The sequence below is a fragment of the Cloeon dipterum genome, chromosome 3 (genome assembly GCF_949628265.1).
Source record: "Cloeon dipterum chromosome 3, ieCloDipt1.1, whole genome shotgun sequence".
NCBI lineage: Eukaryota > Metazoa > Arthropoda > Insecta > Ephemeroptera > Baetidae > Cloeon > Cloeon dipterum.
Window position 1 is genome coordinate 33,371,108 of NC_088788.1, and position 14,388 is coordinate 33,385,495.

Sequence of the window (14,388 nt, forward strand, 5' to 3'; positions counted from 1 at the left end):
GACAACAGCTCATTTTCCGTCTCAGCAGCTCCTGTTTTGCAAATCTTTTCGCTCACCTGCTCGTGCGTTGGCTGTTGCCCTTCGTTCTGGCAGGGCTGCGAGGGAGACCAATTGGCATCACGGAGCCGAAGAAAGTTTCCTGAATCACTTCCCGCAGTTTCTTCACCCATGTCTGCTTTGCTTCAAGAGATGAAGCCTTCAGCAAGATGACAAATTAGGAAGCAGTTGCAAAACTCAAGGTATAAATCACCTTAAGAACAATTCTTTGATCGGACATCATCGGAGCCCTTCCAGTCCAAACAGCGAACTTACATTCGTCGCCTTCAATGTGCTCAGTGACGCCAGCTTCAGAAGTCTAGAATTATATTTATTCTAAGATTTCTGTGGTAAAAATTCAAGTAAATCCACTACCATGATTTTGTGCTTGTAAATATACTTGGCTCGTCCGTTTGAGTCTTTGACTTCTTTGCTAAACAGCAGATACAACTCAAACAGGAAGAGATGACGCTCTCTTCCTTTGCGAATCAACTGCCTTGGGTCCCACACCTGACAAAATGAACATTATTATCAACTACTCTCTGTACAGCAGCCAAATTCGCACCTGGAAAGTGTCTTGCAGGATGACTTCGCCCAATTTGTCAATTGAAACATCACACCCTTCCAGCAGGGACAGGTGCATGGCGTCGTTGGCTTTCTTTGGCACATTTAACATCACCTCCAAACCATCCTGGGAGTCACATCAATCATTAATTGAATTGTTTTCATAGCAGTATAGCTCTTAATAGTAAAAAAGGATTATTTCATGGGACGGTTATTGATTAGTGCGAAAAAATGACGTGATATTTATTTTAATTGTTTGGTGTGTCTGATAGTCTGGTTAAATGACACCAATTTTTAAAAATCACAATAATGGAATTAATTTTGAGAGAGGTATTCATTTTAATGTAACATAAAAAGCAAGTAAAATAATATTTACGAATTTGAGAGATAAAATAACTCTTACCTTTATCTCGCCTTGACCCTCATCACAGCATCCCTGGAGATCTTTTAGCAGCAGTTGGTACTTAGTTATTCTCTGTACTGGCTTGATTAGGTATGCAGCAATCGGATGTTCGATGTGGTGCTTTTTCTGGAGATCCTCGAAAAACGAGCCTCCGTGATTGACTAGGAGCGAGTTCGACTCTGGCTTGTTGCGGCAGTATTGGACATACATGTCGAATTTGGCGGCCTGTTTGACAAATTTACATTCACAGATTGTATCGAGAGGAAGTCTGTGGTGTACTTACCCATGTGACGAAACAATGGCCAACATCCTCAGGCATAGTTTCGTACTTTTCCAACTCTCTAAGGAATATGTTTTGGTGGAATTCAAGGATTTCCTCCATGTTACCAAAGAGGATGTCCTCTTTCGCTTGAATCCCCATCGGCGCGGCTGTTGGGCACTCTCGCAACTCGTCCAAGAAGCATCGGACGCAGATTTCAAGATCTTTGACGTAGGTCCGCTCAGTCTGCAGCAACTCGGCCATTATGAACCTTCACAAAAAGGTTTGCATCGATTGGCACGACAAATAGCACAGTTCACGTACTCCTTTCTCCTAGCAGATTTCCGCTTTTCCTCGTTTAGTTCCTTGAGTTCTTTGGCAGCGATTTCTTTGACACGAGATTCTAATGAGGGGTCCGAACCTCCCGAACCCTTGTCTAAAGAGAGGTCTGCTTTTTCTGCTTCTGACTCAGGCAAAATTCCTAGAGCTCCTTCAAGTTGGAACCTACAATGGTTAAAATAAAAGTAATCAAAATGTGAGAGGTTTTTTATTTCCTGGAGTCCACACGAATAAAAAAGTCTTTCAATGCGTCTAGAATTGATCCTTGAGTCGACTTGATATTATTTAACTGGGAGAATTCCACGTTTTTCGTGTAGTCAAGTATTTTTGGTCCGTTATCATTTCAAGCCATTAGAAATTTTTCTTCAAAATACGCAAAATACGTAAAATTAATTGTTAATTTACCAATTGCAAAAGCCCCATAGTGTTCAGTTGCCAATAGATGGCACCAGCGGTTACTTTCTATTATAAGGCACTTACGCTGCTATTTCAGATTTAATGCTGCTGTCAAAAGAAATCATTTTAATTGGAGAATGCGTATTAGCAGGGGTTGATTCTGAAATCGCGGCGGAAGTGCTTTAAAATTGAATTTAACCTCTGCGGTTTCGAACACTAAGGCGTTTGATGAAAATTTTATGTATTTAATTAACAGATCAAGATTTTAGATTGTTGATTAATACATTTTCCATGCCTTCTATAATATCAAATAATTTGAACGTCGAAAATTTAACTGGTTTTGGATACCGTTACAAATGTATCACGGTTTCAATATTAAAACATTTATGTAATAGACTCAAAAGGAAATCATTTACGATTTTATCAATAGAGTGAGTAACATTTTTCTGAAAAAGGAAGTAAAAAATACTTTTGTAGAAAAATGCGCATATCTAAGTAGTAAAAATTGTCGCAGGTTGTTAACAACAGTGCTGGGTGAAAGACATGTTCCGCGAGCTGATTCATACATTTTATCACGACAAATGGCATTTTTTTCTAGCTTGAACGAAACGGAATGCTGCAGTGTGCGAAACAAAACAACAATAAGTTACGGCAACGTGCGACTTCCAGCATAAAAGTACCGATAAAAACAATATTGCGCATCTTCATACAAGAGCAAATGGAAAGCTGACTCTTACTTGTACTTGTCCATTCGTGCGCTGAAGTCCTTGTACCTGTTGTCTACCGCCGAAACCCACTGTTTGATGGAGTTGGCATGGAAGTGGCCCTGCTCCACCAAACTCTCCGCCAGCTGCTTGAACAACTTCACTTTTTCCCGGGTTTCCTGTCGCACATCATTAGAACAAGAGCGAGGAGCGAAGCAGCGACATTTTTTTACCTTGGCTGTGACTTTGAACTCATTGTGCTCTTTGAGTAACTGTTCAGTTTCAGCGCGATTGTTCCCCACATGGGTGTGAGTGCTCAAATAGTGCTCTCCAGTTTCTCTAATCCATTTCAACGCTTGCTGAGCAGACCTCTCTAGTAAGACATATTGCTGACACTGGTCTAGCCGCTTCTTTCTGTCAGTCCAGTGCTCAAGCACTCTCGTCTCTTGTGACAGCAGTCTCTCCAGTGTGGCTGCAAAATTAACTATTAAAGCACTCTCCCTCTCGCTTGATTGTTGCAAATGGAAAGCAACTGCACATATTAGAGCGTTAAAGGGGAGCTTCCCTCGTTTTTAACCTACATTTAAAACAAAAATTCAAATAATATTTACTTGTTCTCGACGTGTGTAAAGATTAGTGAGTAACATAATTTTACCGCGTTAGAATTTTTTATTTTTTTATTTGGAGAAAATGATATATTTAGCAAAAAATATAATGGGATTTGAATCTGACGTTGCCTTGTTTTCCATTCTTACGACGTGTGATAAAGAGCTGTGTGTAACTTAGTTAAAACACGATAATTTCTCACAGGATTTCAATTTTATCAGTTTTCTCGAGTCGGAACCAATCATTGATTTCAAAATATACCATGACTCATTATTTTCAATGAATTAATTTTGATTATTCACCACCAAAATCCAAATTTCTCATTGAATTGAAGTAAAGAACACGAAAAGAGGAATCAACACACAAGATAAGTATTCATTTAACATCCCTAGCATATTAAATTTTCTTTAGGCTGCTTAAAAACAAAATTCCATTCACTCACATTTGACTTGATTCTCCGAGTTTCTAGAGCTCGCGTCCGGTTGCGTGTTGTAGAACTGCAGACTACGCTGGGAACATTTCAGGAAAGTTTCTGCATTCCTTCTGGCTAGAGTGCAGCCTTTGAGGAATGCTTCCTTCTTTTCCTGGTGCTTTGATATCAGCTGCGCGAGACCCGCGACTTTGTCGTTATTCGGCGCACTAGCACAGAGATCATCGTCGCGCCTGTATTCCCTCTCTAGGCTGTCCAGCACAGAGCAGACCTGTGGTAAAACAAAAGTCAATAAGAGCATTTTAATTTTTAAATCGTATGCAACTGCGACTGATTTTCTGCGCTTCATTGCGAGGAATGACAAGTCTCATGCTAATGCGACTGGCTAGCGCAACTTCCTTTTTAGATTATATAAATAAAGGTCTGTAACCACTATCTTAAAACTCTTGATTGGGTTGCAGAAAGCCGCAGGAACTCTTTTCGTAAAACGGATACGGTTCTAGCGCTTGTTTTCAAGTTACACGCACTCGCAAGGTTGCAATCGTGTTTTTGTGGCGATGTCCTTACATGTTCCGCGGTTTTGAAGAATCGCACTGCAGCCTGGGCAAGCCGGTGTCGCTCCTCGGCAATGCTGACTAGATTCTGCCAACGCGAAGTGACTTCGTCGGCGATGTTCCGCACGCTCGGAGGGTCAAAGTGGTTGGCACTGATCAGGGCATCGGCGCGCATCCGAATTTGAGCCATTGACGCGTGTGTTTTCTGGTGAATTGTTTTTATTATTCACAAATTAAAGGCCATGAAGCAATAATAAAAGAAAACAGGATGAAAAACAATAAACATTAAAACTCATACTGATAACACAAAAAACTAATAAAATTTTAAAAATCTAACTTGTTGAGGAAGGATTAAATAAAAATGTGCCAAAATAGGAGTTTATTATTTACTTTTCAGAATTCTATACAATAAATAATTTTGAAAAACTGGCATGTATAGCAATCTTATATGTTATCGTAAAGCATTATTATTGTTATTTATAGTTATCAATTGAGAAACTTGTTTTCATTTTAAAAGTGTCAAAGTACCTCAAGTGCAACTTGGAACTGCTCGTGCTCTTTCTTCAGCTGCTCGGCTTCGGCCAGGTTGCTAGGCAGCGAGAAGCTGGCCTGCAACATGGCTTCTCCGTTTCTGATCCAGCTGACGACCTGGTTGGCGTCGCTCTGGAACTGTCCCAGCTGCAGCGCCTGCTCCAGTCGGACGCGGCGCATCTCCGCCAGGTCCTCCAGGTCCATTTCCTTCTCGTGCAGAAATTCGAGCAGTACCTGCACGCGGGTCTGCGCCGGGAATTGCGCGTCCGCCATCACCGTTACTCCCGAGGACTCCATTAGCTGCGGATTAGGAAGAAAAATGCAATTAACTCAGAGCGAGCGCAGTGCGACAAGGGTTTTCGAAAACGAGGCTGACTTGCAACGAAGCGGATTTCTGGATTAAAAGCCGCCTAAAAAAACAATATTTTATAAGAAAAATATTAAAATGCGGCAAATGTTATGTTTCAGATTCCTATATGATAATGTTATTATGCATCAGCAAGGCTGACGTCTTGTTTACATATATGGTTAATTGTTGTCATGAGTAGAACCAATAAAAAATAAATTAGTGTATTTTTCATATAATTTAAAAATTTAAAAAATAAATACATTGAAGTAGCACATTTGGGGATCCTTTTTTTTAAAGTGTACTTGTGGTCTTTTTTATGAAAACACTTTTAGTCTAGTCTACTTAGTCTAGTATTATATCGTTGTTTTTGGTAAACCTGGATTTTCATCAAAATATTTTCCTTTAGTAAGATTATTTTAACTTGTGTATAGCATTTTACAACATAAAAAAGGGTCTTCGATGACAATTTTATTTTTAACTATTAAATACTCGTACTGTTCTCAACGATGATTCACGATTTATATGTTTAATTAAGAAATTAAAATATTGGATTTAACGCTGTCACGGGATGAGCAATCACATGAAAAATCTGGCTCTATTGGTACTAAAAAATTTCAGCAGTAGAGTATGAACAAATTTGACTCGCTCTACTACATTTTTAACTCCTACCTATTTTTTTAATGAAAACAGTAAGCTATGAACTACGAACATGTTAAAAACAAACAAACACAATATTTTACAGCAGCGTACGTGCTTATTATGATAGCCAGTCTACTGGCCAACTGTTGCGGAAACCTCCACTAAGTGGGCATAACATATCGTGCGCACTAATTGCCACAAAGGCAGCACGGAAAGAGAGACTGCGTTAGGGATTTTTTTTCACCGAGCGGAATAAATTGGCTCGATGCACGAATAAATCGAGGCGTTATCAGCCGCCCACGTGGCGGGGCAAAGCGACAAGGCCGCGCTGACACCCACCTGAGCGAGTTCCTGGCCGCGCTGGAGCACCTGGAAGGTGGTGTTCTGCATGTGCTGTACGCTCTCGTTGTGGAGCCGCAGCAACTGCTCGGCCTTCTGCACGTCGATGCTCCTCTCGCTTCTCTGAAGCTCTTCCGCCCACATTTCCAGTTGGGACGACACCTGCAATAATGCCAAATCGGCGGTCAACTCACCGGCCACCTGATTTGCATTCCAAATGCTCGGTCGCCCAACGACGGAAATAGCTGCACGCCCTTGCGCTTACGCTATTAAACCCATAAACCGCCCGAGCTTTATCGCGGTGGCACGCAAAATTGAGCAAAATGTCAACGATGCGCGGCCGAAAAAATGCACGCGACTAATCTCGCGGCGTGTTAATGAGCGGCCAGATCCTTTAATGGATCATCAAGGCTGAGAGCAGAAAGACGGGGGTCGCCATACTTTGCCTGGAATTGATTTCGTAATTTGACAACTACCTTGTTTTTTTGCTTTTTTAATTAAATTAAAAAAATAATATATAATATAATAAGATAAACAGGACACGTTTATCTGAAAATAAAAAAACAGCGTCATCGCCACAAAAATAAAATTTGAAACAGTATTCTGTAATCCGCTACTATATTTTAAGATTCCATCTGTAATTTCATAATTTGATTTGCTTGGATTTTCTCCAGAATTTTATTAATTAATAAAATTTCAATTTTAGAATTTAAATTGAAATGAACTTGTTAATACGAGAAATTTTATTTTATTTTTATAATTCTTTTGGGAAAAAAATCAATTCTTTAAACTAATCTTTTGTTATTTAAATTATATCTGGAAAAAAACAATTCGGATAAAGTACAGTGACCCAAAATGGCGACATTAATCTACGCCGCCTTTCCTCCTATCTTTCGCAACTCGCAAGCAAGCAAGCAACCCCCGGTTCAGTTCGCTCAGAGATAATTAGCGTATGTAGGTACACGCGCGTCCGGATCGGGTTACACACCTCAAGGGCATCGCGCTCGAACAGACGCAGTTGCAGACACAAGTCCAGGCGCAGCCGGCGCGTTGACCACAACTGCTCCAGCTCGTCGCGCTGCTGGCCGAGCCGCTCCAGCGTCGACTCCACGGCGGCTACGGAGCCCGTCGCATCCATTTCAGGCGTGACGCCGGCGGCCCTGTAAACAAATTTCAGATGTTTCAGATATATTTGGGATGCATGTTGGTGCTCAAAAGGGGAAATCGGGGAAATTGACCACAAAGCGACTAAAGCGTCTAAGTTTGTTCTAAAAACAGTATACACACGTCATCAAACAAAACGTATTAATCAACAAAGGCAAAAGGTCTTTCATGGCATTTATAAATAGAGGATTATTAAAATGAGTTTTTAATACCAAAAAGGATCTAAAATATCAAACATTTACTTATTATTTCAATTCATTATGACAAATTTGGCTATCAGCTTATAAAAAATGGGGTGGAAACCCCTGACAGTCCATACAAAAATGAACAATACACTAAAAAACTTCTGATACCACCGGGGTGATAACAAATCGAATTAGAAAAACACACTCACGACACTCGTACAGAAATCCAAAGAGCTCTTAAGATTCTCACAATCGACGCCATACTATTGGATCTGACCGACAGGAAACAATTTCAACGCGCATTTGGTCACCGCTGTTTTTTAGCTCTTTTACTGTAACATTGCGTAAAGTCGCTGATATTTTACGTAATTGCAATATTTCAAAATTTACAAAAAAACCCCTTTCTTAAAAACAAGAAATAACTTTACGATTTGTAAACAATTGAACCGTAACTTGCAAACTCTGTTATTGCTCAACGTTTCTCCCTTTTTCACGAGGAGGAGAAGCTATTACTTCCACCTCATTTTCAGCCTCCTTCAGGACGGCATTTCAGGCGAATTTCGAGAGTGAAAATTACGTCCCATCGGCGTGCGGCGGACAAATTTAATTAAAAAGCAGCCTAAAAAGAAAATGAGATCTCAAGAGCGGGAAATCCGAGCGGCCTGCTGCGAAAACAAAGAGTGTCATTTCGCAGTGCCTCCATTATAATCCCCCAGCGCCGCATTTGAGAAAATGTCAAGAGTCACGAGCACCGCCGCCGCGGCTGCTCGCTCCTGCTTATTATTATTTCACCTCCTGCGCGACTTTCCACAACGCCAATTAAGCCGCCATTAGTAGGGCGAAATTAATTAATAATGACAAAGCAGGCAGCAAACCGCCTTCATTGTTGGCCCATACGCGCGCGAGTGTGAGAAAAGAGGCCCGGCTGCTGAATACATATACTGCACAAACACTCGTAAAGTCGACAAGAGAACCTCAACAGCGGCAATATAAAACGTAACTCAATATCGCGTGTAGCCAGCGGATGAAATGTATGTTTTGCACGCGCACGACATGATTGCCAGTGTCGGGTTTCTCCGAATTGTCGATCACCATCGATGGGAAAAATCATCCACCGTCTGCGGCAGACTAAATAAAATGATGATGCCACTACTCAATAATGGGGGATTGTTTATATTCATTTTGCACCGCATTTGATTGAAATCGAGAGCCTGGGGAAATTCTGAAATCGGATCCATTGTCTATTATATGCAAAATTTTACTGACGATGTTATTGGAAACATTTTGAGACGTGCAACCCGGAATGAGGCCGTACCGCAGACGTCGTGGAACTTTCGTTTTTACATTCAGAAGAAAAATATGGTAACAAATGCAAAGGCACGCATTCGAGAATTGTGAAATTCTTCCTGCCAACACTGGAAGATATTTTTAAAAAATGCTTTGATGGCATAAACAAACATTGGATTTCAAAAATTGTAATTTATCGCTGTGGCATGTGTGAAAAATTCCACCTCTATGGCACCAATCAATTTGGCAGATTTCCAAGTCGTAGAATTTTCCAAAGCGCTTAGTAAGTGAAACTTCTGACTCGAGCGTCGAGTGAAAAGTTTGCAACGATTCAAATGTAGATTTGGCAGAGGCGATATCGGAGGCGACTCCCTTGTCAGCGCGAAGATGAAACGCCGAGAGGAAAAAAATTAGGAATTCTGGAGGCGGGACGGCTCGCATCAGCGGAAAGAGAAGAAGAAGATGACACACCTGTACAGCTGGACGAAATCGTAAGACTTGGAGCGTGATTTGTTCCTTTTCGAGAGTCGAGAGGCGTGCGACGTTGGCGTGCTCCGCCGACGAAACGATTTGCTCGGCCAGATGAGATGCTGCGGCCGCTTGCGGGCCCGCGGCCGCCCCGATTCGGACATGGCCTTAGAGCTAGCGGTCGATTTTATGAATCCAATGCCTTGTGAGGGCGAGTTTCTATTAAAACCGATTAATCTTTTACACTAGACAGATTTTGTTTTGAAAAATGCCCTACTTGGAATTTGCAGTTAAAAAAACTTAATCTATGGATGGTTACAAGTTTATTAATTTAACAGTAAATTTTACAAATTGTTTTACTAAATTAAAAAAAAATCAACTCAGAACAGCAGCCTCAACAAACGGGAATACCTCTCCTGAGATAAATGTGTTTTTAAAATATCTGGTATTAAAATTTTTACAGTATAATTGTTATTGTAAATGTAATTAAAACTGCGACACAAATGAATTCCAGATACAAATAATCACAAAAAATTAAAATCCAGTCATGGAAGAAAAAATATTTTCACAAACATCCAAGTAGGTGCAATTTTCACTACCGCGCGATTGCACGACACTTTTAAGATGATCAGGTCACGAAATCGACAGCCACCCTAAGCCATAAGTGATAACGCACGCCTCGTCGGCAAACACCAGATGCAAACAGCGCGTCCTATGTCAATAGCAGCAGACGCATAATATGTCACATGGCTGCAGATTCCGAGGCACCAACGGCGACGACACGCTAATGACCGCGACACCAGGCCAACTGGCCGACAACTGAGAGGAAGCAGCGGCCGCCCAGTGCTTTGGAACCGTTCCGAAGTCGCGCGTGACGCGAATCCCATTGTGCCGCCGGTTGCCTTTTTTGATTGATTGCACTCAAAACAAGCGTCCGATTGACGTCACCCCGAGGCTTTAATTATTTTGTCTCTGCGTGCTGCGGTATTGGCCAATCGCAATTGTTCACCCAGTGAGGATTTCTCCGCGATTCGTGACTAATTTATCTGATGGAGGAGCGGCGGTGCCGCTGATGGAATCGACCGGGCCGGGGAAACAAAGCAAAGAAGTGCGCAATGCCTCCTGATTGAAATTCTAGATATGCACCGACATTGACATGACGTTTGGTTCAGCTGCCGAAAATTGGCGAGAAGCATTTTTTTATTCTTTGATTGGTTTGCTCAAAGTTAGCAGGAGGTGACTGATTGATTTCACATCAGTTAAATTCATTGACGAATCGAGACCCAAATTTGTTAGACTATCATTGGATCATTGCGGCATTTTTAGATCAAGATAAAATTACTGAAAAATGTGTGTGAATAAGGGCACAAACCGACAAAAATTCCAGTTGGTTTGCCACAGAAAAAATTCCAAGCCATAAATTTTGTGGAAAAAATATTTAGATTTATTAATCTCCCAGTAAAAAAGAATATTTACCAAATTTATCGTCGAGTCGAAGTTTCAACAGCTAACAGAATTTACGCAACCAACAAAACGCACAAACAAAACTGCGAGCTCTCGTCACGAACACTGCTGAAACCACAGAGCAGCAGCAGTGCTAAACAAAGCAAGTTTTCCACGCAAGTGCTTGCTGCACATATAGACGTCGACGCGTTTAAAACCCCTTCCACGTAGCACCGTTTGTTTATTTATTTATTTATTTCTTTGGACAGACACAAATCTCAGCAGCGTCCTGTTGAATGAGCGCACAACAACTCTGGCCCGTCCACCTGTTCTCGCTCATTCGCACCTGCTGCTGCTGCCGCCGCCGCCCATTATCCTCCCACTGGACTCGTCTCGCGCCGGAAAAGCGGCGCCAATCAATCGCGGCGCTTCTCATTGTCTGTTTGTGTTACGGCAGGCGGTGCTTTTGCACGCGCCAAGCTCCCTCAGCGCGGAGTATTTTCGCTGCGCACGTCGAACTCTCGTGAAACAATCGCGCTTTTTTGTCAGCCACCGCCGCGTGCGCGCTTTTAATTGAAAAAGCTGCAACAAAAGAGATAAATATTTTCCGCCATGCCGACGCCGACAGAGCACGTTGAGAACGAACGCGCGGGGTGTCTCTCTGGAGGACTGACTGCTTTGTGGCCGACTTTGCCAGAACGAAAAAAATACGCCGCTGACATGTTTCAACATCTACACCGCAATCTTTGTTATTCCAATTTGCGAGTATGCAGCACCGCAAGCGAGTCCGTAACCCAAGATTTGCATTGGCAAAAAAGAACGGGCACTGGTTAGAGGCTTAAGCAGGATTTCACAGACGAGCGGAGCTCATCGCGACAGACGCTCTCCCTATATTTTCTTGTGTTTTTTTACATTTTTATGAAACAGATCGGCTATGCCCTTTAGCCTTAAATTATACTGTCATTTTGCCTTGCTCACCGCAGGAAATATCAGAATCTATGTCCTCCTTAAGGGACATGAATGTCAAAATATGCAAAGAATTTTTCAGAGAAGCAGGGGGACATAAATTAGACACTGCCGTTAGAACGAGTGGCGTTGGCTGCAATGATCAGGCTGGAAAAATATTAAGGTACCCTTCTATTTTGATATGATTACAGTTAATGGTTAAAATACAGCTTTACGGGCCAGAAATTATGAACATTTTGCATCGTCGACTATTGCAAGTGGTTTATTGAGTTTATTGTTAGGGAAATAGCAACAGTGTATCTGCTTCAAAGTGAAAATTGAAACCTGGACTGAGGATTTTTCCAAATTTCTCAAAAAAATTAACGGTTTCTCAATGATTTTTCGTTTGATTTCGATATCTCTAGTGGTGTGCGAATTTTGAGGGCTTTATTCCCTAAATTGTGAAATAAATCGTGATTTTACAGTTGGGAGAGACAGTGCTCACCGCTTGATTTTGCATGCAAACTTTTGAGCCGATTTTCTAAAAAATTTAAACGGCAACCAGCATCACTTTTAGCCTTTTCCTAATTTATAAATAGTATTTCCAGTTAAGGTAAAAAGGATTTTTCGCTAATTTTCTGTAAAGCAGGTTTTTCATCGTCCACCTCCTCTCAAAGTTTATTAAATTGTAAAAATTTCAGATTATTGTTTGGAATCTGATATCTCTACATCAAACATCAGAGCAACATATCACACATAAGCAAGACTGTGATCGTGATCAGCTTCCTATATATCAAATTGACACCACCCTTCCCGAAAGCATGCATGTATGAGGCGACACTTTGAAATTCTCACCGCAATACTGAGAAGACGAGAAGTCTCTTGTTCTTGCAATCACTGTGCAACAATCGCGGCGACAAGCAGCGAGCAGCGTTGGAACACGAAATAATAAGGTCGTCGTGTCTGGAGGGAAATATTCGCGCGAGGCGTGAAACCGACAGTCTGCATCAGCCACCCAACAAGCGACATCAGCATTGATCCGCGCACGCGGTCGGATTTCAATCAACTTGAGCAATTACACCGGGCTTGGGTGGCGCGAGTGACGTCACTCGGCTGTACCTGCCCGTCAGTGTGTACACGTTGTACAATTTTAAAACGAAAGAAGACTCGCCGGGAGGGAGGGAGGGAGAGAGAGAGAGAGAGATGCTGCACCGAGTGGAGCCAATTCAGCCAGCAAAAGCACTCAACTATAGCGGTCCAGCATTTTGCAGCGCTTGTTAAAGAACGGTTCTCATTCACGGCGATAATTAGTTTCGGCCAGTCAAATTGTATTTTTAACTGGATATGTACATGTGTGGACGCACCTGACTTTGACAAACGGAGCAGCTTCAAAAGAAAAATGCTCAATTCAATTCGGTGGGAAAAGCGACCAACAAACAAGAACTGACTTTGCATTGTTGCATATACATAACAGTATAACTACTTGAATCAAGAGAGCTCTTAAAACTCGTTTATGTCCAGTGACGTTATTTTAAATTATGTTTTTCATTAGAAGTTTACCTGCTTGACCGATGTTATGAAACCCCATGAAAACCTTACGGGACCGAGGCTAAAAAATTGTAGCGCTATAGACTGTTCGTTAGTCTCTCACCCAAAACAACGCAAAATACAAACGCTTCTGGAAGAGTGGTTTACAGGCTAACAATTCAGAACATTTTGCATTGATGACTATATTAAGGAGGTTCATCGAGTTCATAGTTTGTGAAATATAGCAACAGTTGTTTTTATCTCTAATATGTACAATGTGGAATAATGAAATCATGACCTAGGAATTATTTAATTTCAGATTTTGCCACATTTCTTGATGTTTTTACTTATTGATATTGATTCCTTATCTCGTCGCGATCTATCCAATAGAGTGTGAATTTTGAGGAAAATTCCCTAAATTGCGAATTAAAGCGTGATTTTACTGTAGTGTGACAGTGCTTGATTATCATGCTAACCTTTTTAAGCTGATTTTCTTGAAAATTTAAACGGCAACCAGGGAACTTTTTGGCCTTTTCCTAACTTAAAGATAGTATTTCAAGAAATGGTCATAAAAAGGATTTTTCATAAATTTTCTAAAAGAAAATAGTTAGTCTCGAAATACAACTATGGATCTTACTCACAGGGTAAATGATATAACGCTGAGCCTGTTTCGCCAACTTCTTTAAATATTAATGGGTATATGTTCGAATGAGCAGAATTTCGGTACATTTAGAGATGGGGTAAATTTGCTCTGCTGGACCTCAAACGTAAAAACGTATTTGCAACTGTAAATATCATCTTTGAGAAAACAAAACAATCAATTTTACCGTGAATAGCTTAAATTTATCCTTTTGAAAAGTTATGGTTTGCTGCGTGGAACTATAAAATCATCACCAAGCATCATAAATTTCAGAACAGACTTCTGCTAGCATTGTTTGCCATTTCTTGCTGTCATTTGTTCTTAATTGTATGACTTTGGCAAGAATAAACAAACAATAACATTTAGTGCTATTTTAAAAAAGTGCTTGGAATTTCTAAGTATAACAGATCTCGTTATGTTTATGAATTGATTGCGAAAGACTCTAATTTATATGTAACTGACTTACAAGTTAGATTTAATCTACCAGAGACTGATGTGTATATTAAGTTCTGTGAAGAAAAGAAAACAAATAGATTGTTAATTTGTTCTGAGTTTTTTGAGACTGAAACTATGATTAATG

At 40.9% G+C, this 14,388-nt stretch overlaps 1 protein-coding gene across 7 annotated transcripts in view; it reads right to left on the reverse strand.

The window, feature by feature from the left end:
* Positions 1-14,388, reverse strand: part of trio — a 126,450-nt gene that overhangs the window by 37,975 nt on the left and 74,087 nt on the right. For all 7 annotated transcript variants that reach the window (XM_065483889.1, XM_065483886.1, XM_065483888.1 and 4 more), the window contains 14 exons: positions 7,138-7,309; positions 6,150-6,311; positions 4,820-5,122; positions 4,305-4,496; positions 3,750-4,008; positions 2,935-3,173; positions 2,735-2,880; positions 1,587-1,766; positions 1,287-1,533; positions 1,004-1,228; positions 602-727; positions 412-546; positions 251-355; positions 57-196 (listed from right to left, as the gene is read on the reverse strand). In XM_065483889.1, the coding sequence (XP_065339961.1) occupies positions 57-196; positions 251-355; positions 412-546; positions 602-727; positions 1,004-1,228; positions 1,287-1,533; positions 1,587-1,766; positions 2,735-2,880; positions 2,935-3,173; positions 3,750-4,008; positions 4,305-4,496; positions 4,820-5,122; positions 6,150-6,311; positions 7,138-7,309 (2,631 nt within the window). The remainder of the gene's footprint in view (positions 1-56; positions 197-250; positions 356-411; positions 547-601; positions 728-1,003; positions 1,229-1,286; positions 1,534-1,586; positions 1,767-2,734; positions 2,881-2,934; positions 3,174-3,749; positions 4,009-4,304; positions 4,497-4,819; positions 5,123-6,149; positions 6,312-7,137; positions 7,310-14,388) is intronic.